The sequence below is a fragment of the Ammospiza nelsoni genome, chromosome 22 (genome assembly GCF_027579445.1).
Source record: "Ammospiza nelsoni isolate bAmmNel1 chromosome 22, bAmmNel1.pri, whole genome shotgun sequence".
In the NCBI taxonomy this organism is placed as follows: Eukaryota; Metazoa; Chordata; class Aves; order Passeriformes; family Passerellidae; genus Ammospiza; species Ammospiza nelsoni.
Genome location: NC_080654.1, coordinates 3654823 through 3680257, shown reverse-complemented (window position 1 = coordinate 3680257; position 25435 = coordinate 3654823). Strand labels below are relative to the sequence as shown.

At 45.6% G+C, this 25435-nt stretch overlaps 1 protein-coding gene across 3 annotated transcripts in view; it reads right to left on the bottom strand.

The window, feature by feature from the left end:
- The window catches only part of CAMTA1 (calmodulin binding transcription activator 1), a 241005-nt gene that overhangs the window by 158795 nt on the left and 56775 nt on the right, over window positions 1-25435 (bottom strand). For all 3 annotated transcript variants that reach the window (XM_059487707.1, XM_059487702.1, XM_059487703.1), the window contains exons 3-4: window positions 22290-22357; window positions 2341-2476 (exon numbers count right to left, since the gene is read on the bottom strand). In XM_059487707.1, coding sequence (XP_059343690.1) covers window positions 2341-2476; window positions 22290-22357 — 204 coding nt within the window. The remainder of the gene's footprint in view (window positions 1-2340; window positions 2477-22289; window positions 22358-25435) is intronic.

The window sequence follows — 25435 nt, the reverse complement described above, 5'->3', positions numbered from 1 at the left end:
CTTTTCCATCAGTGCAACAATGATCCCTATTTATCTTCTGGCTGCAAGAGTTGCTGAGATGATCTGGCAGTGCCACAAGGCAGACAGTTATTTCATGCCCTGTTAAACCCTAATGCGGCTAACTACGGTATCACTCCAAATTTGAAAAAAGCCTTTTTTTGTTATTTTAAATCTGCTGCCTACGTGTCCGAGTTGAGAACATTGCTTCCTTTTGAAATGGTATCAGCAACCTAAAGCAAAAATGCTGTCTGTGAAGTAGCAAGGTGTACTGATTGAGTAATTAATTAATAAGGTTAAAACTACATCATTCTGCCCAAGAAACACCTGGAAGTCAAGAGAACAGACAACTTCTGCATCATTCAGAACAGAGACTGGCAGTGACCACCCAGGTGCTGCCTGTGGATGAGAGGGTGCAAGTACCTCCTTGAAGACAGAAAATCAGGTACTAAAGGGCTCTCAAGCTGGAGAAGGATGTAGGAATGAATGGCTAAACTCTGGTACATCCAAATCACAAAGCAAATGGTTCAACACTTATTTTCCTGAGTGGTGAATGTGATCAGCCACAAGGAGGATCCCTGAAAGCTGTGCTTTCTCCAGCTACAGATGTGCCCATATTTGCTACTTTCCAGGAGACACACTTCAGTAAAATAGAAATTAATGGGTTCAGTGCAGGGTTCTTTGAGCTAAACACAACCACCACCACATCCATGCAGTTGCGCACTACAGGGCTGGACAGCTCCAGCTTTGGAATAACCCCAAGAAAATCCCATTTATTTTCTCATGTGCTCATGTGGCAGCCAAAGGTCATCAACAACCTCTTGCTACAGGTAAAGGGACAGCACAGGGTCTGGTGTTCTGAATTGTGAAAGTTTACAGAAGTTAATTAAATCACACTCTGCAAACCCAAAACAAAAACAAGGCACCATTTCTGTGATGATGACTTTTTTTTTTGTGCTTGTCATAATAAAACATTGTTATTGGATGTAAAAATTATGGAACAAAGTTATGCCTCTCTTGTGTAATATAATGCAATCCATTTAATACTATTTTAAACCCCAAAACCTCATTAGAGCAGACAGAATGTAAGAATGACAAATGGGCTGGGAGGAAGCTGGAGCATGAGATGAATTCTGGGCACTCATCCCTTTTCCATTGCTGGCACTGATTTTGGGGATGCTGGGGGAGTTTCAGCTCCACGTGGGGAGAGCAGGGTGCCCCTCACCCCAACAGGAGGGAGGTTCATCCTAGCAAAGCATCAGCCTGACAGGCCTGGAGACACAGGTGAAGCTCTGCCTGTCATGGAAACCCCAATTTCCCCAGCCAGGCTCACAGGCTGTCAAATGTAAAATCAACCCAGCCTGCACAAACACACACCCGGCAGCCTCACGCTCTCCTTGGCCAAAACAACACAGCTGAACACTGCAATTACACATTTTCACAGCTTTGGACCACTTTGGCCCCAAGTTTGGTAGCCAGTGTTGGGAATATAGCCCTGCTGTCTTAGGAATGAGCTGGGCACAGCTCTGCACGTGGGCTTCTGCTACCAGAACGAGTAATTGCTATTTAATAAATATAAAACTTGCATAAATGCACTTGTTATCCACACCTGTGCAAACCTTTAACATCAGAAGTGACCAGAGTGATCAGAACAGCTCTCTCCTCATGCAGATGGAGGTTAAGAAAGAAAAGTGGTGTCAAACAATGACATATTTTAGAACAAATGAGCTTATTCAGAAATAATGCCTCAGGTGCAATCACTTGCATGAATGTGTCTAAGTGACTGAATACCATCAGCAGAGCAAAGGTTCTCTCAAAACACACATGGATTCTGGGTCAAACTCAACAGGAATCCTTCCCCTGCATACTGCAAGACCAACACTCCATCAGCACACAGAAATTACAGCAATTGCTACCAAAACTTAGCTGAGATTTGTGAGAATAAATTGGAGCCATTCCAGCTGCCATGGTTACAGAGTGCTGTGCAGCCCACCCTGAGGTGTCAGGCTGCCCTTGGGCAGTGCCTGGTACAAAAATAAGAGTTTACCAGAAGATGCTCAGTGTGGAGACACTCTAGAGTCACACAGCCCAGCCAGCAGCCACACAGGTGGGTGCTGAAGATGTACTCACAGTTTGCTCAAAGGAGTAATAAAGAACAAATATATATGCTGGGGGTGGGGTGAGTTGGGGTTTAACCCCAGCCAGCAACTAAGACCTAAACCAGAGGTAACAGATGGAATTCAGCAAATAGGAGTCATTTTCTGAAGGTGTGGACAGCCTTTGTTGGGTTGAGGTGTCTTGGAGAGCCATCACAGCCCACAGCCAGCCCCACCACGCTCCTACCTCCACTCCTTGCACCTTCAGTTTCATGTGATCCTCTCTGGTGGTCTTCCCGTCTTTCCTTTTTTTCCAGCAATATCCATCTTTCCTGTATTTCACTTTCTTTCTGTTGTACAGGATCATAGAACCATTCTGTGGTCTAAAAGCAAGAAATAGGTTTGGGTTACAAAGCAACAAAACCAGACCGAAAGTTTGTATGAAACAATGTACCACAGATCAGCAAAAGGCTCCACAGAACAGCAACAGTCAGGATTTGGTGTCAAATAAAATAAATGCTCCCGTTTTACTGCTGTTACCTGGCTGAAGTGATGTCTGCAATCTGCAGACTCTTCTGTGAGGATCTTGTACCTAATGCAGGAAGAGCCAGTGAAAGGTTAAAGAAAAAAAAGAAAGGAATTCTGATAAAATAGCCAACATTTGCACTGGATGTATTTTGACTGCTACATGCTGAAAATTAGAATGAAAGAAAATTTAGGGGGAAAAATGATAGCTGTTATTTAATTACAATTTCTCTCTCTTGCTAACACATCAGCAGAAGTAGATTCCAACCACCTCTAAGGCTGCACCAGGACACGGATATTGGCTTAAAATGACAATAAACAAGCAAAACAGAAGGGAAGGATAAAAGCACAAGCTTACACATTGGTTTCACTGCTCTGCTTAGATCAGTGCTAGACAGGGAGTAACCTGCTCCCTTCTGAGCACCTGCTCAACTTCAAAGACACAGGAAAACTTCTTCCACTTAAAAACTACCATGGCAATTGGAAATGTCCCTAAAGGCATGGTGATGCCCAGCAGACAGGAGCCACTGTAGTTTGGGTGTAGAGAGATTTTGCTATTTATAAGCCAGATCACAACCGAGGCAAGTCTATTATAACACCAAAAATAACAAATACCCTCCAAGCTGGGAGGCAGTGAGCATTTTTTCCCCATACACACAAATATTTATTGCTTGTGGCCAGAAAGCCAAGCCCCATCCTCCCAAACTACAGCTCCTCCTATCCCCCAGGTCCCAGCAGCCTGGACCCAAGGGCCTGGGGAGGCTGCTCCTCCTCATCACCCTGAAATAAACACTGGGGTGTCAGCACAGCCACAGTATCTGCTTGACAGCACTGGAGATAGTGCATTAATTCAGTGGAGGTATTCTGTATCTCATTTCAGTGTTTATTCTATAAACCCCCAGTCACTGCACGTGGCAGCTTAAACCCTTCTCACAACACCAGAGATTCCCCAGGCACCTTTGGGCTGTGTCCGTGGCAGAGGAGTCACCCAGGGCAGGCAATGAAAAGCCAGAGAGAGCTGAGCTCCTGCCTGGTGCCCCTGCCCTCACACACATGGTTTTCCACAAAACAGAGGAGCTGGGGGCTTCTGATGCCAGGGAAATCCTGCTTCCCTCGCCCCCAGTGCCACACGGGCACAGGCAGGGCAGAGCTGAGCTCTGCAGCCTGGCTGCTGCTCTGCAGGGCTGGAACAGGGTTTGTTGGTTGATTCTGCAATGAAAAAGGAACACAGTGAGAGGGCACTGGTAAAGCAGTTAACGAGATTTATAGAAAATTGAGCCCAATGAAACAAAATCTCTTAAGGATCTCTAGAGCGGTTTTCGATTTTGATAAGAGTGTATCGAGCTGCTTTAAGGCTCACAGAAAGCAGCTGGTTTTTAAAGATAACTTCATGAGATGAGACACAATTTGAACCTGATCTATGCTGCTGCTGCATTTCACCCACTGTAAGGAAGAAAAGAGGAAAGCTCTGCCCTGCTCATCTATCCCTCAGAGCAGCCAAGGGATCATGTGGGAAGGCACAGCAGGGGAAGCCTGCCGGGGATTCCCAGGGCATGTGGCAGATATGACTCCAGCCCAGATCTCTGGGGGTTTTGCCACTCACACTGAATTTGGGGATTTCCTTTTTCCCTTTGCAGATGAGAGGGACAAAGTCACAAGCCTGAGCGCAGGCTGCAGTTCCTGATCAGCTCTGGATTTCCCCTCCTTTACAAGCCTGTGGCATTTAAAAGCTGCCTAATCTCTATTTTGGTTTCTTGCCTGTGGCCTGGGGGAAGGAGAGAGAAGGACAGGAAGAGTAATTGCAAAGCAGAAAGCCTTTTGTCTCAAGTATTGATGAGATCTGGAATGCTTTCCTCCCTCTCACCCTGCTATCTACAGCCAAGGCTCCCACAAATTGCCACAACAGCCTAAGAGCTACTTTTGCCCAAATTATTCCTGCTACAGCCAGGAAGAAGATTCTAAATTCTATTTTCATACTTATTTTTAACATGAACAATCATCCCCTGCAGCCATGGATCTGAGCTTGTTGCTTGGGGAGACCCAGGGCTCCTGACAGAGCTTGGGAGTAATCCAGGCCACTGATAAATCAGAGTTTCCCTCAGTAAGACAAAGAGAGGGAGGAACAGAGGAAATGGGATTTCCAGGGACAATTTTCCAGAGAGGTCATTTTGGATCTGACACCCAGCTCAGCTGTGCATACTGACCTCTGGCTCTAAGTCCTGCTCTGAGTGGGTTTTGTTTCTTTTGGATTAAGTCCTTCACCTGGGTCATTGGAATTTAAACCTACTTATCTTCTTGTTAACAGGAACCAGGATGCAAAGAGGGAATAAACAGAAAGCAAGTTAAGATTAGGATATTTTGGTCAACTGATGCTTCATCTGTCACTCCATTAGTGCTCAAATTTAGGTCCCTCTGGCCTGAAGGACAGAGATTTCCCCTTAATCACATTACTGCAATATTAAAAATGCTTTTCAGTTTAACCAGTTCCCTCTAAATTGTCACATCGAGATGTGGTAAATGTCAGACATATCAGTTAATGAAAACTACGTTTTACTGCCTCAGGAGCTGGGGGTACCAAAAGGGAATTGCAAATACTGCAAATCCAAGAGTCTCTTTTTCAAGATAACAGAGCAAAATCAGCCAGAACCATTCCTTGAGAAGGTCCATGGCTCTAAGAGTTATTTTTTATTGTCCCATCTGCATTTATTCCAGTTCCAATCCAAGGAGGATATTTAAAGGACAAATATGGATGTTTAATACCATAAAGCAGAGGTAGCACACCTGTACCTCCCAGTGCACGAGCAGAAGCCGCCCCCAGTGCCTGGGTGACAAACCCTCTCCATCCCTGCCACCCAGCACACTGAGGGATGGCTCCTGCACACAGCCTGCATGGTGCCATTTTTCACCTGCATGATATTTTCCCTGGCTGTGAAGTTATCACAGAGCCAGGGGACAACGGGAGGGAACTATCTTCCATCTTCTGCATCTATGCATGATAATAATGAGAAATTAACTTCTGCTTTCCCAAAGGAGCAACCTACTGATGCAGAAAGTGGCTGGGAAAAGCTGGAGTCCTGGAGGAAGACTTGAAAAGAGGCAGCCTTTCAAGAAAATATTGCACAGAACCCTTGTCCTCCTTTCCTTAGGAATGCAAAGTCCTTGAAGCTGTGTTCATCCAGACCAGTGTGGGAATGGGGAGAGGTGCCAAGAGTGAGTGTGACAAGGTGCCCCCCACCCAGCTAATGCCCTGCCATGCAGAGCAGGCAGAGCTCTGGGGCTGGCAAACACTGCAGGTGATCAACTCCAAGTTATCATTTATTTCCTTCTTCTGTGCACTGTCCTCACACTGCAGCAGTGATGGACAGGGACTGTCAGCCAGGATTGACATCATGCTCTCACAAGCACCTCATCTCTTATTTCTTCTTTCTGCCCAAGAAAAATATCTGATGACTGAAGTTATTTCTCCCCTGAGGAATGCTGCTCTTGAAGTCTTCATTTACCTTGACATTTCCCCCCACTGCACCTGTGGCTTATCAGAAGATTAAAGCCCAAATGGAAAACTGAAAGAGCAATCTCAAGCAGTTGCAGCCCTTGGCATCTCACCTGCCCTTGGCCATGCAGATACCTGGGCACTCACTGCTGGTTTAGGAGATCACCCAGGCTCAGTAAGGATGGAGGCACCCAAGGCCAAGGCAGAGCCATAACCCCTGTTCCACCAGCCCAGGGATGAACCTGGAGGATGCTGTAACAGGTAGATCTCTTACATACTGACAAAAAGCTTTAAAATTATATTTACATGTTTTCAAGACTGTGGGGATTTTGTCCACCACAGCTGTAACACTAGGAGATCACACAAAAATTTGTTTGACAAACACTTTTTTCCTCACTGCTAAATAAATAAATGGCTTTGACACTTAGGCAATGATTCCCACTTGCCCTGAAAGAAAAGAAACCCCAGCATGTGCCCAGCCTGCACCAGTGGGACCAAAAACCAAATAAAAGCCCCTCAAAAACTTAATGTAGATGTTCAGACTTCACCATAATTGCTGGAATGCCACGGCATCTCATGGGGAGAGGCTGCTGCCATTACAACCTCTACTATACACACTGCAAGTTGGGATTATTGGCACAGCAACTGAAGGAATCACAGATTATATATTTGAAATTTTTCTGATCTTTGAACTCTACAGGGATGAAATAAAGACTTCAGATAAGTCTTTTTATCCATGTAGTAGGAGGTATAAATCACAAGGAAATGTAAATAGGCTGCAAGTTTTTTGTATCTAGAATTAAATGTCATTTCCATTTAAGATGTAAGTGAATTTTCTTCATATCTACAATATTTAAGAAGTTAAAGTCGAAAGTCACGGACGCAGCAATTTTATCCAGAGCTGCAGTTAAGGCAATGGCTAATCCCATCAAGGGGGCATTAATTGGTGTCTAGATGCTCCTTCTATAGCAGCAGTAAACCATAAAACTTAATCCTTACCTCCTCTTTCCAGCATGTAGCCTCTGTGTTCATCAATAAAAGCAATGTGATTCATTAAGTATGGGAGTAATTACCTGTGGCTCCAACAAACAGGACTGAACAATGCCAGTGCCAAGTTGGCTTTTGTGCCACTGCTCAGAACTGCCAGGGGCTGCCAAGGAAAGCCCTTCTGCAAGATCAGGACAAGTGCTGATGGCTGCAACACGAGCTGCAGAGCACTACACAGCTGCTGGGCATCTCCTTGGCGTGGCTGGGATACCCAGTGCCAAGTCCTACCCCAAAAGCAGCTCCTTGGGGCAATTTAAGGAGAGATCAGGATGCTGCTGCCACAAAACCACATTGTGAAGATATTCTGTTTGCATGGTGCATTGGTACAGAAGAGAATCCCTGGAACATCTGGAGCTCTGTGACAGAGGCAGGACCTGATCATCCTGCCAGCAGTGATGTCCCTGCAGCACAGTGCAGGCAGGTGCCATGCACAGCACCTTCAGTGAGAGTGATGGGGAGGCAGAACTCTGCTCATGTCCCTGTGGGTGTCCCTGTCAGGCTGCAGAGGCCAAGAGCAGCTCCAGGCACCTCAGTACAGCAACAACTCCAACCAGCACCACTCCTTCTGTGCTAAGACCTGTACTCACTAATGGGTCAGAAGTTCATGTCTTTGCTCTTGACACAACTAGAAAACAGGTAACAGTGCTGCCAGCACTAATGAGAGTAATACAACTGATCTGATTCAGCCCCTCAGTGTGAACTCCACAAAGGACTCACACAGCACCTCTGCCTATCATGGCTACTCAGCCTGATGAATTCCATCATTATAATTTTCCTTTCAGAGACAATTAAAAAGAACTCCCAAAACAGGTTAAAAATTAAGTATATATGTTATTTACACAACCAGGTGTGTGAGCTCTGCAGGTCAGAACTCAGTTCAGCACCTTGTCTGGAGCTCCCTAGGCAGGAAAATACTTCTGGAAGCAGCACTGTCCCAAAGCTGCACATTTAGTTCAAGTAGTTAACAAACAGTTTTCCCCACATTTTACTCAGCAACATGATAATTCACATGTTGATCACTCTGAACTCTATAAGAGACTTGAAAAAGAAATTAGAAACAATCTTTATGAACTCCTCAGCACACCAAGCAATTGAAGCCTCCCCGTAACGATGTAGGACCAAAGACTGAATATTAAAATTGTCATTAAGTGGAATGCACATGAAATGCTAAAAAGTCTTTCTGCAAATTATTTCTTGATATAATGTCATGCTGTAGAACTAAATCTTAGTACAAGGTATGAAAAAAGCCAGTTAAATCAACTTTGTTCATTTAAATATAATTTTAAAAGAACTGGCATTCATCTCTTTATTGCTCAAGGATTTTTATCAATTTCTTTAGCCCTCATTTATTTCCCTTCCCTACTCCCATGGGGCTACCATTTGATTTATTGGGAATTAATTCTTACAATTCATGAATGCTTTAAACTATTTTCAGATTAATCACCACCATCTCCCCTGGTGCACCAAGGAGAGCCCTGTTCCCTCTCTGTGCACAGACCAAAGGGCTCCAGCCCCCAGGTGCCAGCAGCCATTCTGCCTTATCAATTGCTCTCTCCATGGACACAGATTGTTACAGTGAGGACCAAGGGCTCCAATTAACTTTTAAAAGACTTATTTGGAGATGGCCTCCTCCTGCGGGTGGTACTTCAGTTCTAAATCTGCTCACTTCCCAGCGCAGCAGCAACACGTGTGTGCAAACACTGCTGCATCTTATGGGGAAGGAAGAAAATGGAACAAAAATTCTAATTTTTTAGTTACCTTACTTCCTGTTCAATTTCCCCACTTGTAACAACACCAGCTCCAGGCTAACAAGGTTTCCACAACTGTGTCAAAGTGGGTTTTGTGCAAAACACCACTTAGCAGGGAAATTTTACCTTGGTTTTGTCTAAAACACCAAATACCAGGGAAATTTGCCATGATGCACATGAACCATGTCCTTGGTGTCACCTCCCCAGCACTGAGGCTGGTGGGAGCCATGTGGGCTTTGCTGCTAATTGGGAAAAATCTCACTGGGGATGGGAGGAGAGCAGAGGTCTGAGGAAGAAAAAGGGTTCTCCCTCTGCTAGCAGCATGCAGCTTGACTCATGACTTGAGACACTGTAAAAATCCGTAAATATTTGAAAATTGAATAATAATAAATAATTATAAATTTAAATTGAGAACCACTCCAAGTTGTAAATGCAGTTCAACAGCTGATGAACTTCTAACACTGCAAGCAGTGAAACAGCAAAGACTGGAGGAACTGGTGATGCTGGTGTGGGAGGGAGCAGCTCCCCAGCTGTGGTCCAGTAACACATCTGTCCCCTATCAGCACAGCAGAAGATGGGCAGAGCACTATGGACAGGGCTGGAGAGGGGACACAGCCACCACCAGCTCACTTTGTCCAGGCAAAAGCATCATTTGCAATATTGCAATTCAATTAAAAATGCTGATTTGCCTTGGACTCCATCGATTGCTGGGACTCCATTGATTCCTGATTAATAGCAACTATGTACATAAATCTGGATTAAGCCGGAAACCAGAGAAACTGTTCCAGAAGCTGGGCTGGGATGCCTGAGCTCATAACCAGGACCATCTGCTCTTTGTAGGGCTGAAGCTTAGGACTGAGCCAGCTTTAAGATGGGGCCAACACAAGCAACCCCAGCCCTGTCCAGGCAAAGTGAGGGCTCCCAGGGAAGGAGGGCAGAGCTCACTGTGCCTCCTCCAAATGGGTTCACAAGTGGTGGCACTGACCAAGCCTGAGCTCTCTGCACCAGGCACTGCTGGAATGCCCTGCAGCTTCCTGTTCTCAGCCCTTCCTCTCTTTCAAATGAACCTCACAAATATCATCTGTTTATTTATATCAATTTAGTCCCATCAATTAATGATGACAAGGCAATTAACTAGAATGCCAGACAGTAAAAAATAACCACATAATGCCTTCTTTAGAGGAAATCTATTATGTAATTCTAATCGGTCTTCATTAACACAAAGTATTCCAGTAAAAGGTAGTAATCTAGTTATAGTCTGTGAAATATGAAGATTCACAAAGTAATTTTTCAGAATTAAGGGTATTTTTAGTCAATAAGAAGAAAACCTGCCTGCATTTTTTCTGCAAAAAAACTTTTTTGCAAAAAACTACACAACTCCATAACATAAGGTGCTGAGCAGGGTGTGCAGTATCACCACAGAGGAACAAAATTCCATTCATCACCTCCCTTCCCCACAGTGTTTGGGGTCTGGATTCAGCTCGGAGCGTGGCTGCACCCATTTCTTCCATCCCCCATCCAGCACTCACTGCACAGGTGTGAGAAAGGAGTCTCAAACCATCAATTGTAGTGGTTTTCAAACAGCCTGACAAGCAGGTATTGTGCTGATTAGTGCTCAAATCAGTGTTCACTGATCTGTTCAGATGATACCCCACTCATCCCAGCCATGAGCTCTCCTTCACACAACTGCCATGAGTGACAGGAGAATGGCACAGCATGACCTGACCTGGCTCATTCCTACCTGATGGACTGAGCAAGTAACTTGTGCACAGAACAAAGACAACATTTGCTTCAGTATTTCATGCGAGGCTCTTCAGAATTACCAGTGTTTTAATGGTACTAACTTAATTTATCAATTGTATATATTAAAGATTCTATTTTTAGGGAAAATGAGATGAAAAACAGGAGTTCACAAAACAATCAGCTTCACATGGAAATACACATTTTCTAATTTTAAGCCTTATTCCCCTTCAAACTTATTAATAAACTAGTAGTTGATAAGAGAGAATTAACCCCAAATATAGAAAATCCTGCAAACAAAGAACACAGACAAATATAAAAGTAGTCAACCACTTCTCCAAAACATTCCCAAGCTGTTAAGTACTCTCGACTTAAAATTTCTAATGAAGCAGCTTAAAAATCCCAAATTCCTACAGGAATGTGTTTACAATACAAACTCAATTATTGTCTTATTCTGATGCTTATCTTTTCTTACACCCTCTCAGCTCATCCTACTTTGGAATTTAATTACATTCCAGTATTTTTAGTTCAGATGAAATTACACATTTTCAGATTAATTTAGCCTAAACCAACTCTTGTTAACAGCCAATCCTTTTTCTATCATGCCCTAATTTGTGACCCTACAATTCAGCATGAAGTGCTCTTTTAAACCTTGTGTCACCCTCCACAAATCCACGCTCACTGTTCCCAAACCCAGCACAGCACCCAGCATCGCTGGGTCAAAGTTTGCCCAATTTCCTTTGATCAAAACCCTCCTTTTCCTCTTACCTCTGTTATTTTCTGAGCTGGGTTGACAGAGAACAGCCAAGGGGTGACACAGCGGTGCAGGGAAGGCATGACCTTCTCTGGTAAGTTAAAATCCAAGGACAATGTTCTCACAAGCTCAGCTGCCGCAGGAGAAGCACGGGATGGGAACGCAGGCCTGAAGCAGGCCCAGCACTCAGCCTGCCCCAAACCAAATCCCAGGACATGAAGCATTCCCTGATGGACACTGATGCTTCCCACAGAACGCCCTGCCAGCGCCGTGCTGGGAATCCCAGCCTCTCCCAGGATCCAAGCACGGCCTCCACAGCTTTCCTCTCACCTCCCTCCCACCGCTTGTGATCTTATGCAACTGTCAAATCCTTGGCATGTTTGAAACCTACTTGTTCAGGTGCCAAGTGGAGACTCATCTAGTCCCTGCAAGGAGTCAGATGCTGCAATTGTGCTAATGCCATGCAAGACTTCCACTTTCCAGAACTTCACTGTCACAGTCAGATTTTCTGAAAAATCCCTTCGCCAGGATTTCTTCTCCTGGGAAGCTGAGAAGCCTCAGAAAAGAACTAAAACAATAATTATCTGATTGCTTCTCCTGTGTTTGCTGCTTTGGAATGAGGTCTGGAGATCGTTTACCAACAGGTGCAGGTTTGATTGGTTTCAGGTGAATTGTTTTAACTTAATGACCAATCACCATCAGCTGTGTTGGACTCTGAGGAGTCACGAGATTTTATTATTCATTCTTGCTAAGCCTTCTCTCTGTATCCTTTTTCTTCAGTATAGTTTTAGTACAGCTTTATATAATATAATATAATATAATATAATATAATATAATATAATATAATATAATATAATATAATATAATATAATATAATATAATATAATATAATATAATATAATATAATATAATTATCATAAAATAATAAATCAGCCTTCTGAGAACATGGAGTCAGATTCTCATCTCTCACCTCATCCTGGGGACCCTTACAAACTCAACACTTCAAATTTTTAATATTTGCAAGAAACTAGGATTAAAGGTTAGCTCTCCTATGAACTACGTAATCTGAAGAAAAAACCCAAACCCTGCTCATTTGATCCTTTTCATACATTACCCAGAGTGCCCTCACATCCTTCCTAAGGGCAGAACCCCTCTCTAACCACTGCCCACTCTGGCACATCAAAACTACAGCAGTGGGACTGTGCCACACATCCCCTGCTTGGGTTGGTGTCCCACCTGCACAAGCCGCTGGCTGTGACCAAATATCTCACCCAATACCAGGGATTTTGGTAAAGGCAGGTGGGAAGAATAAAGGAAGCTGTAATAAATATAACAGTCCCTCCAGATCAGGGATCTCTGCAGGATTAGAAGTGACTTTTTAAATTTGAGGAGATGAGAGCAAGGATTGAAGAGGAAAAGAAACCAGACAAGAGCAACAGTTAGAAAAGCCTGAGAGTAAAACCACTGGGAGGAGGCAGAGCAAGCACACAAAGCTGCCATTATAAAATCCTCCAACTCTTTCATATCCTTAATTTAAAGCAGAGCACAAAATCCTGCCCTGCTCTTGGCCAGTGCTCTTCTCAAAGGCCACAGTTTATAAAAAAAAAAAAGTTTGCTGCACAATTTAGCAGTGGTTGGGCCTTCTAAAACTGTCTGGGATCATAAATGCCATTGAGCAGGGAGACAGCTCCCCATGCCACACCACCACCAGTGTTACCATCCCTGGCTTGAGGCATCTGCAAAGTGGAAGCTGAACAGTGGAAGAGCCATGTTCCACCTTAGCATTGAGAGCTGGGACTGGGCACTATTTGGTGAACCCAATGTCACCTTACACATGGAGTATTTTCTTGGCAACTGGTCCAACAGTGTCACCAGTTCTCAGTTGTTGACAAATCCTGTTACACAGCAAAGATTTGTATCAGAGTTTCAATTTAATTACTGCAAACAAACCAAGCAACTTGGCCCAATGGTTTCATGAGTTACCAGCCCAGCTGAGGGTCAGGATCTGTAATCCTGCAGTGCTGCTCCATGTGATATCTCAGGTAACACACTGCTACAGCAGCCACTGCTTCCAAAGATCCAGACAAAGCCTTCAAAACAACTTGGAGTTACTGCCACAGAGACACAGCCCCAACCCACAGCCCACTTCAGCTCCTGACTGTGCTGTGCTTCCAGAAGCAGCCCCACTGGTGCCCTGCAGCACTGGTGCCTCCAAAGCCCTTGCAATTGTGTGCAGGTCATGATTCCAGCCCATGCTGTGCTGCCATCCTGCTGTGAATGAGCTCTGTGAGGCTGCAGAGAGAACTGATGGCACCCCAGAGAAACAGAGTCAAACAGAGACTCTTGGACATGCTGCCAGAAGAGGTTTTGTCTCTCTTAAGGAAATGTGGAAAGGTTCCTGCAATTATCACTTTGCTTCCTTTGCTTGCAGCTGTGTAAATCAGCCCCTAATACCCTGTTTACTCACTGCAGCAGCACAAGAGTGGGGGGAAACACAGGAGCCCTTTAGCCAGAGAGAATTAAATAAAATAGTGGGAACATCCCACAAATACCAAAGTCAATTAATTCATTTGTTACGGGGCAAGAGTCCTGCATAATTTGTCCTCTGAGTAGTTTATTTTACTTAATTGCTTATCCAGCAAGAAGATCTCCCCTGCATGACCCATTTGCTGTGCAAGAAGCTCGACTGATGAGAAATAAATGGTCACCTTCCAGAGGGCACAGAGTGACAGCAGGGATGCTCCATATGCTGCTCTGGTCCTGAGACCCACATCCAAGGAGAGGAATGCACCCAGAACCTAACACCTCCTAAGCTGGTGTCCAGGTTCTCCTGAGGAAACCAGGAGACCTCAGTTCACCTTTCCAGGACCAGCAGGAGAAGGGAAGGCTGCAGATAAGGCACACCCCACTAAGGCTTTAGTTCCACTGCAGCTCATAGCAATGTGTTCACCACCACTCGCCTTTTACAACAGCACTTAAGGCAACACAACAACTCCAGTTGTGAGGGTGGAGCTCTTTGTCAGCCAAACCATCTCAGCTTCTCTACTAGAGTCAGACAGAGCAGAGGCAGAACCAAAAGATTTAATGACTCACTTGTACATCCCCTGTCTGTAAACATTGCTGGGGAACAGGTGGAGCCGAGCTGTCAGACCCATAGCCACCTTCAGCTGGCCAAAAGATGGAACCAGGACAGATGTTATTGGTCTCATCAAAATTTTGTAAATTGAACAGTGAAATGGAACAGCCTTATTTATCTTAATTTAGTTTATCCTTGACATTTACAAAATAAATTCAGAAATAATACTATGGGCACAATTCACTCTCACTGATGGCAGCAGGAATCACACGTGCTCTGACAAAGGACAGGGAGTGACATGGCTACTGTCTGCTGGAAGCAGAGCAGAGGGTGCCAGAGGATCCCCAAGGGATCCACCAGTACCTCTCAGCTCAACACTTCCCTGCAACACCAAGTACATCCCTGCTGGACAGAGACAGGCAATGCTGAAGGAGAAAGGATTGCAAGATGATGCTTGGAGATTGGCTGGGCAGTGGGTTTTGAGCCACCACCAAAGAGGCAACAGGATTTCTGTCAGGAAAGCTTCCAGCTCCCACATTCCACTGGGAGGCTTCTGATGGGCTTTTACTGATGCTTCATCTCCCTCAGAATCAATAGCAAACAATAATCCCACGGCTAGGCATAAATCTTGCTGCACAACTCGGCAAATCATCACGTGGGATGCCTCCGGACGAGGCCACTTCTTTATTTCCAGAAACAGCACCATTAATGGTTTCTGCCTGCCAAGCAACAAGATTCCCACTTCACAGCACTGGAAATCTTCATCCTGCACTGAGCCCAGCCACTGCCTCCACTTACTGCAGAGCAAATGTGGGCAAAGCCCATCTCAGCTGGTGGGTGCTGGTGCTGGGGATGAGCCAGGGGGGCAGAGGGACTGCAGGGGGACAGATGCTCACCTGCCCTAACACCAGTCCTGGGGCCACAAATCCACTCCTCACACCAGTCCCAACACACACCCAGGGCTGCAAAGAGGCTCCTAAAACCCCTTTTACCACTTGTCATCCTGCTGATGCCACTTGAGGTGCAGCAGCCCCGGGCAGCAGACTGCACTGTGTGTTTACAGCAAACAAAGCTGCTGCAGCACAAGTCAGAAACTCAACGCTGTCACAAAGAGCAGCTCTGGAAAACCCCGCAGCACCTTCCCTCATGTCACTTTACATCCTGTCAGTAACTTACAGGAAACAAAACGGCCCATCAGAGTTATCCAAGGGTGTGAGGCTTTAGGTACAGCTGTAATTAAAACACAGACACCAAAGCTGCGAAGCAGTGCCATAAAGCAGATCATTTTACAGCTGGCTGGGCTCCCTCTGATGTACTTGAGAACCATTTTTAAGTGACATAAAGTTTAACATACCGGTACATCTGCCTACCCACCAGATTCTACACGGAATTTAAAATTTAATTATATTAAAGTATTGTTACAGTGCGCATAGCAAGAACGCCAACCAAGTGTAATTTGAGGAGAATCTTTGCCAGATTGTTGTGAATCTGTGTTTTCAGGACTAGGAAGAAAAAGAAGAAAAATCAAACCTGAACACCTGTATCAGTGCTCTCAGCTTCATTATTGCTCACCCACCAGCTGCTCCACATTTGGGCTGAGCAGAGTCACACACTTGTCCAGTGTTTCACTGCAATGTCACTGCACACCTACAGCACCTGTGCCTGCGTAGCAATTACTCCTCACACCACAGCAAAAGCAAAGCCTGCTCCCTGCCTACACACACTTATTCAGCACCAAAAGGAAAACCTCAGTCTGCAGGCAGCTCCTCATCTTCCAACAACCACACCACAAACCAATCTGTCCTCTCCAGGCTGAGCAGCAGATCCTCAGGGACGCTTCCAGCTGCTCTGCATACACAGGCACAAACATCCTTCCCCCAGCTCCATGTTACCAGCACATGCTGGCTAACATTCCAATGGGCAGCTTAAATAACACTGTGCCTGTCATAAAATACATTGTGCCCATCATGAAATCAAAGCATCAACCCCTGGCACAGGGCACCCTCAGGGGCCTCAATCCCTCCCAGCCCAAGATGGTCATGGTGCCTTGCTTCAGCCCTGCACTCCAACCTCAGGGCCAGGTTTCCTGGATGGAAAAATCCTTGTCCATAAATAAAGAACCCAAAAAAATAGTTTCTTTTTCATCAGTTGCTATTTGCAGCCATTAAGATGCAACAAGCAGTTGCTGAATGGTGTTTTTGACGCAGAGAATGTATTGGAAGAAACAAGAGAATATCATTAAGGGTCAATTAGGAGCAACTTAAAGGTTATTTTTGCATATCTTACCTCCTGGACAAAAGAAGGTTCTTCAGTGCCATATGAGAATATAAATTAAGTTGCAAAAATCTTTAAAATGCGACAAAGACTCATTTTGTTGCCATTTACAACGGCCTGAAGAACAAACAGCAGGTATTCTGCCACTCTGCAGCCTGCACATATGACCCAGGAAAGGGCAGGTCCAAGGTGGTTTCACTACAGCCATCAAATCCTGTCCTTCATGGCCCTCTTTGATAAGAAGCACAGAATGCTGGACAATATGGAATTGTCTGCCAGGTCTGGGTGTGACCATCAGAAGCCCAGACCAACAGATGTTCCAGCACACTCTCTGTTCTAGCCAGGACAAGGGCAGCTCCTCACTGATCTGCCTTGCAGTCTGGGAACCCCCATCAGGCCCAGTACAGGGGGCTCACACAGACCAAGCAGCCTCCTCAACCCTAAGATCCTCCCAACATGGGATCAAGAACAGTCAGAGCCTGCCAAATGCTCAATGTCAGTGTTGTCCAAAGCCACACTGTCTTCCTTGGCCATACCCATTGACAGGAAAACCTACCAAGCCTTGCTGCAGGCAGATGGGTTTGCTGAATGATTTCACTGCTTTGTTACCAGATAATTGCTTTCGTGCCTATTCCATGTTTTCCAGAGCTCTCTCCTCCTCCAAGAGCCAATGCTGGAGGACTCTTATGAGTCCACATGAAGAGGGGAAGGAGTCTTTGCACCCTAGCCCTGTGTGCCTGCAAAGCCAGGCAGTGGGGGCAGGTGTTTGTGTGCATGGACCAGCTGTGGAGCCACCATCTGTGACACGAATCCCTCTGAGATGTCGGAAAGCCCAAGCCTGGTGACCATGCACAGGGGCTGCAGAGCCACTGGTGGGCTGGAAGAGCCAACCTTCAGCCTCTGTGCCAGGTGAATCCAAAACAGAAACACAGACCTCTTGCCTTGGTTGTCCAAGTTGGCCAGTGACATCTTCTGCTGTGACACAGCTCTCCTGAGCTGCCAGCTGAAAACAGAGGGACAACAGCTCTCCCAAAGGACCAGCACACACCAGGCTGGGTTTGCCATGGGAAGAATTTGGAAGGAATACTTGAAGATCGTTGCCTGAGTCAGGCCAGGCATCTGGATGGCTCCCAGCAACTCTGCCCTTAGGTCACTTTACAATCAACACAGTGAGCTGTTAAAAGAATTCATTATTGGGGTCTCAACACCCCTGGACCACAGCAGCTAAAAATCCATACCAACGAAGGGCTCTTAAAACCATCTGTGCACTGTTTATTCTCTGCAGGGACAATAAAGAGAAGGAAATACTGAAAGCAGCGAGAAGAAAGTGTTGAGAGTCATGAAATCTATAAAGTGTAAAGAGAGATGTGCCACATTTAGCAGGGATTATGTCAAGTAGCATCCTGAGCCAGGAGTGCTGACAGCACACACACACTGCCTTCCACAAAGGAAAATAGGTCGTGTGTGACCCCAAACATGCCAGCAGAGCTCCCAGCAGCACCAGCAGAAAACCCAAATTTCAGCACTGCCCACAGGCAAGGTTAATGGTCCTGGATCCTATGGAGAGTACGAGCCATATGAGAGAGCAGGACCTTTAAAACGTGCCTTGAAAGTCTAAGCAAGGTCTCGAGAGGACTTTTGTTTGCAACAAGCACAAGGGGAGAGGACAGAACTTTTGCCACCAATCATAGCTCTGGGCAGTTGCATTTCCACAACCTCCAGCTCCCATGAGCTTCTCCTCCACGGGGAGCTTCTGTCTCATTTCCCAGCAGCCAGGACATCCTGGCAGCAGCATCCACCCATGCACTGGGACAGCTCTCACACAGAGCACACTGGAAAGAAGGCTCACAAGGTAATGGCCTAACACAGTGAATTAATTCCAAAGCACAATTGTTTTCAATCTTCATTTAAACCCAACCTTACCTAATCTCACTTTAACGACATAGGAAATGGAAATTCCCTTAATAATGTAAGTTATGAATATTTATTACCCTATTTTTTACCTGAAAATTGAGTAATTCAATTAATTTTACTATTAATTATTTAATACAGAATTAATATACTGCAAGATCCTAACTTTTCTTTACGATGCTGCTGATATCCCAGATAGGGGATGTTCCTTATGCTGGACTGATGGCCAGGTAAGGCACAGGGTGTGCTTCCTGGGCAGGAATGGACACCTGGACAGGAGGTGGGGAGACTCCAGGGACTGCACCCATCCTGCTCTCACCATGGAGCAGGGCTGGTCCCCCCAGCAATCCCCCTGTGTCCTTTATGGGACAGAAACAGATCTGAACTGCATTCCCAGATGGAAAACTGACCTTGCAGCTTCTGAGCACAGCCAAGGCTTTTCCATTGCCTGGGGCCCACTTGTGAAATAGTGACGTCACCTCGGATCGCTCAAGAATATTTTAAAAATACTGTACAAATGCTAATGACAAAAGGCACCTGGAAACAGAGAAGCAAAGTATCTCCCTCTGGCAGAATGCTCCCGGACTCAGAAAATTGACTTTGTCATTGAAATTCCATAGTAAATAACAATTAAATTCTACTTGATATATAAATGTCAAGTAATTTTTTTTTTCTCATCGTGATTTGCATTTAAACTTGGAAATGTCAGCCACTTGGCCCTGCTGCATTAGCAGAACGCTTCCCCCGCCCCGCTGCCGGAACACCCGCTGCGGATTACCCAGCACATCATCAAGTAACCAAACACCATTCCAAGGCAGCCTCAAGGTCAAAGCTTGTGAGGTGTACTTGCTAATTTATGTTGATCAACCGGAGCGCTCAAAGGACTGTTGTAATAATGCTCCAGTATATTTATATCAGGGCATTCAGTCAGTTGGAGTTGTACAACGAGAAGTTTTCAACAAGAAAAGAAAGTCGTTCAACAAAACATTCAGAACTGCAAGCCTGGCTCCAAACCAGCTCATCCCTCACTGCCAAGCTCTGCCTCAGCTCAGTGACCTGTGAGGCACCACAGCCCAGCCTGGCCTGGCCCTCTGCAGCAGTTCATGGCTGAGCTGGAAGCACCAAAACCCCATCACCAACATCAAACCTCTGCCCACACATCAAGTAACCAAACACCATTCCAAGGCAGCCTCAAGGTCACTGCTTGTGAGGTGTACTTGCTAATTTATGTTGATAAACCGGAGCGCTCAAAGGACTGTTGTAATAATGCCCCAGTATATCTATATCAGGGTATTCAGTCAATTGGAGTTGTTTGACAAGAAGTTTCAGAAAAAAAAGCCCTTTTGGGGACTCTTTGCAAAGGTTTGTCATAGCTCCTTCAATGGCAAGGGGCCTCTCCTCCATGTCCACGACTAAAGCAATATCCACCCATGCTGTAAACATGGGAAACTCTGTTTGGGAAAGAGATGAAAACATTCAGAACTGCAAGCCTGGCTCCAAACCAGCTCATCCCTCACTGCCAAGCTCTGCCTTAGCTCAGTGACCTGTGAGGCACCACAGCCCAGCCTGGACTGACCCTCTGCAGCAATTCCTTCCTTTTGGAGCTGGACAGCACCAAAACCCCATCACCAATATCAGCCCTGTGCCCACAGCTGCAGCAGCAGCTCCCACAGGCAGCGTCCCAGCCGTGCCCGGAGCCCCCATGGCATCCATCCAGCAGTGACTCCTCACAGCACACTATACATCATTGTATTAGGAAACGCTCTGTGTGTGTCAGTGGTGCAATTAATTTTTATTAATTTTGTGAGATGAAATTAGTAGCACCCACAGCAGCAAACAAAGAACAGGGAGTGTTCCAGTTCAGTGCCAAATCGATGTCATTAATTCTGTAATACCATGAGCTCTGATTGTAGCAACTCAGCATTTAACTCTTCCAATTAATTTTTATATTAAAAAAAAAAATAGAAAACGAACTGAACAATTTCAGAAGGACCTTGAACTCATGTCACAACTTTCCTTCTCCTGGGACATTCTTTCTTCCAAGTGTAAACACACAAGAGGAAGGCAAGGAAATGTGTTTACTGCTCTCTGTGGAGAGAGCTGCAGACACAAGGAAATGTTCATCAGAGAATTATTTTCATGCATTGCCTTTAGCAAACCAAGCTCTTAAAATCAGAAGATGCTGCTACAAAAACATTTATAATTTCCTATCTTTAATGATACCATGTAGAGCCAGACTAGTTAATGTGTTTTCTGACCCCTTAAAAGGCTTCTCTGGCAAAGGCTCAGCCAGAAATTGTTTTAAATTAATTCTGAAACTGGGATTACCAACCCAGAAAAAACTATTGCTAATATTAAGTGAATTACCTGCTGTTCTGCAGCCAAGGAGAGCCTCACAGCTGCTACCAGCAGGAAAGATCCATTCAGGGCCCTTCCACCACCATGGCAGCTCCAGGTCTTGGACAATCAGTGAGAGAACAATTGGGTTTCCCACATCTCCTTCCCACATTTTAATACAAGTAAATGCATTACTTACCAATGTCACAAAAATACACAGTCTTGGGGAAAGAAAGCCCACAAAAGTAAAACAACACAGCTCTTTTGTTCTCATATTTCATGGAACGCAGGTCCTTTGTGCGCCCCACCTGCAGCTGCACTGCAGAGGTGCAGAGAAGGCTTCACGTCCATCCTCTCTTCAGCTGGGTGCTGTGGAACACCTGGAATCAATCTGGGCTGTTTGTTAGGGTGGCACTGCTTCCCGTGTCCCACTGGGACCTCTGTCCCTGCTCATGGCAGCAGGAGGTGATGCCAAACCTGGAGCACGCTGCTCCGGGCGCCTGCGGCACCGGCCCCTGCAACGGATGATGCTGGGATGCAGGATGCTAGAACAGGCTTTTCTCTCACCTGGGTCCCAGCAGGCTCCTTCCAATGGCCCAGCCCTCTGCAATAGGAAAGGGGTGATCGGGAAAAAGAAAAACAGCAAAAGCCCAGCAAGACCAGAAAGCAAGAGTCGTTCTCTGCGTTAGTGAGACGTATGGAGCCAGAACATAGCTGAAACAGCAGGAAAACATCCACAGCCAAAACTCCATGTCTGGGTTCCCAGGGGAGCGAGAAGTTAAACATTTATGGCAGCACGAAGAAGACATGACATTTACTGAATAATAAACTGCAAACATGTCTGTTAATGCAGCTTTTTGGGACCTCCTCACCATCAAACACTTAACCCCAGCAAGGGAAACACCAGAACACAAACAATCCGCGTGCCTGTCTGTGAACAGGCAGCACATGGTGGGGCTGGTGCTTTTTTATTTATTTAAAGTTAGAGGCAAGAGAGCTCTGTCAAGATAAACAGCCCGCGACCTTGCTCAGAGACTTCAGATCTGCTCATCTGAAGGGATACAATTAAATCCTGAGCAATCGGGTTAAAACTTTAACCTGCCAAGTCTGTAGCTATTCCATTTTTAATCAATCTGATTTCATTCAATAAAATGCTCATTAAGGCAATTAATGAGAATTTGGTGTCACAAGCCATTAGGCATGACTGGGAGTTTCCACTTGGTGGTCAAGGCATTGATCGGTGAGTCAAGTCAGCAGCGCGAGAGAGTCAATGTGCTGAGCAGGAGAACATTACCTGGTTTTGGGGGAGGTTGTTAGCCACTCCTCATGCTTTTCAAACGTTATTAAATAAGCTGCAATTTCCTGAAAGAGAAATGCAGAAAGAAAACAGAGTTACTTGCATGGCTGTGCTGGGAACTGGAAAGTTTTATAACAGAGACATGGAGCCGCCTACCCGGGGCCAGGCTGCAGCTGAAATCGGGGTTTGACTGACAGAGAGCACTCAGTAAATGTTCACATCCACGCCACCAAGGCCAGGCTTAAACAGGACAATGAAGAGATGCAAATGAGGAAAGGCATTAACATTTTCCCAGCACAGAGAATTTGCTGGTAACTGTGGTGACCACGGCATCGCCGAGAGCCCGGTATGACGTCAGGAAGCAAAGGGGAGGGTAGCGACAATACGGACACAGGGAGCTAAATAAAATATTTATAAATAGAACAGCATCACTGCAGAGAGAATTACTGAATTATTAATCGTTGCCATAAAAAGCCAGCGGGTGACATCAACATAAGTCATTGCTCCCACTTGCAGGAATGATACGGGCGATTACTTCCAGATCAGAACCGATTTGTTTGCAGGAAATTATCGGCGCCAGCGACATAATTCACGACAGTGCCTCTAAACAGGCCTGAGGAAGGGACAGACATTCATCCAGTTCCTGGGTACAAACCTAGGGTGGCCACAAGGTGACAACTGTCACCACACCAGCAGTGTCCTGATATCTAGAGATGGCCACAGAGACTGTGCTGAAAATAAGCCCCCTGTGATATACTGAGAAAAATGCGGGGTTTTGATGGTTATCTTCCAAAAATTATCACCCAGCCCTCTCAGAGGGGCCTGCATAGCAAAAGCTGAACAAGCGAGGTCAGCAAAACTGCCTTCAGTGTAGAAGTGTCTCAAATCAGACTCCCAAACCACATGCAGCATCATCTCCAGAGCCACTGCAGCAGAAGTGTTCCCAGGCTGTAACTCCCAATAGCACACACACTCCAGTGCCAGGGCTTTCCACCACAAGAGGTGTTTTTATTTTTTTTTTTTTAGCTAGCTCTATATAAGGGCTGTCGCTTACAGTACCAAAGCTAAAAACCCCCACAATGCTCTCCAACCAGCTGGCCCAAGCATCTGCTAGAGCCACAAAATGCAATTATATTACTCCCAAACGAGACGTAAAAATATCTTGTTTCCAATACTCTTGGTTTTAAGACTCATACTTAATGTCCTCTGGGCATTGCGGCGGTGCCAGATCTCCATGTTATGTACTTTATTAGAGCTGTGTGAATGTCATATTAATGACTCCTGACCAACATGTTTACACTGCAAATAAATTCTCCTGGAATCCACCGACGCACCCCTTGTTTCCCAAGCCAGCCTCTGCAGGTTTAAGGGATCCCCACACACACAGATGACAGAGCAGCAACACAAAGGTCCAAAAACTCTTCTTTTTAATTTCTGGCTAATGGCTGAATAAAACTCAGCATCAAGGAAAGCCTGTGCAGACCTCCAGCACCGACACTGATGACCTTCCCAATCCTCACAGTTTCACAGCAGCTGCACCTGAATCAGATGCAAGAGCTGAAATCTGGACACTACATGGCCAAAAAGTCTGACCCCAGATTTCCAACAGGCTAAAACCACCAAAGAACTCCATAACTAAAATTCTTCTGAAAATATGGAAAAATATCTCAGGGGATTTTTAAAGCCAGTGCAGTAATTCCACCAAAAATGCAGCAATCAGCAGAGCTCTATTCCCAATCCATCCCACGTTATGTGTCCTCAGCTCACTATGCCACAAACCAGTGTCACCTCTTGCTGTACAGTGAGATGAGTCTGGAGAGACTGAGGAACAATTGGGAGTTCCCTGCATATTCTCTTCAGGCAAGCACCAGGCAAGCAAGCAGAACAGAAACAAGCCCCTTCCATGCCTAGATAGTTTAGGGGGTTCAGGTTAGTCTGAGATTTTGCCTATTCCTACTAAAATTCAACTCCTGTAAGGAGAATTAAGCCATTTTTAAATCTGTGGCTGAACAAATACATTGCTATGGCATAGAAACCCAAAGTATTTCAGGTGAAGGAACTCAGCCTTATCCACAGCTCATTCACTCTGCTCCTTCCTGTCAGACCATGCCAGGCACATGCGAAAACCTAATCCCAAATCATCACCAACTGCAGGAGCTGCAGCAACAAGAGGCTCCCATGAGAGGCAGAACATGGGTCTCCACTCTGCTGGCCTGGTACACTCATATTTGGGCAGAGGAAAGGCCAAGCTGCCACAGATATTCACTGGGAAGGAAGATGTGCTTCTCTGCTGCAAAACCCCCTTAAATCCCATATATTCTGTTTTCTGTAGCTACAGCTTCATGTCAGCTCTGCAGAGGAAAATGCTCAGGTGGTTGATCAGAGGTTTGCAAAAGATGTCTCTGCCCAGTGGCTCCCTGTCTGTATGGGACAGGCAGGGCACAGCAGGGCTGGGGTTCAGCAGCTGCATGGGCCAAGTACCCTGCTGCCATACCAACACCCTTTTTCCCTTTGAAAAAAGAGGGAAGAAATAGATTTATCACCAGAAGACACAAAGTCATTAAATAATTAAAAACAAAACTATGGGCACAATAAAAGCCCTCTGATAAAACCCTGCATTTTAATGCGTGTTAATTCCCCTAATGATTCTTTCTGTGTCTCACAGGGTCAAATCAATGTCCTCACAAAAAAATCCAATTATATCCCATTCATCGTATCTTTGGAGCAAAGCTATTGTTTGCTTTTGTCTCCTATCAAACCCTTTTCCTATTGCTTCTTGCCCGAGACTACAAACAAAAGACAGCATGGCACCAGCAAGGTCAGACGAGACAGAGCTGGCTCTGAAACCCCGGCTGGTCCTGGCTCCTCTGGGACTGCACAGCAAGTGACACAAACCAAGGGACACCTGCACGTGACACAAACGCTCAGTCTCGTCACCAGTGAGTGCCCCTGCAGCACAGCCAGGCCAGCTGGCACCAGGTGCACCCCAAGGCCACCCAGGTTTATCTCCATGGGCAAGGGCACCACACACCACGGGCAGCAGCTCCTGTGTCAGGATGTCCCACCCAGACCCACATCCCCGCTATCCCAGCTTGGAAATTACTGTCAGGATAAACTGAGTGAGCATTGCTGGGAAAGGGTGA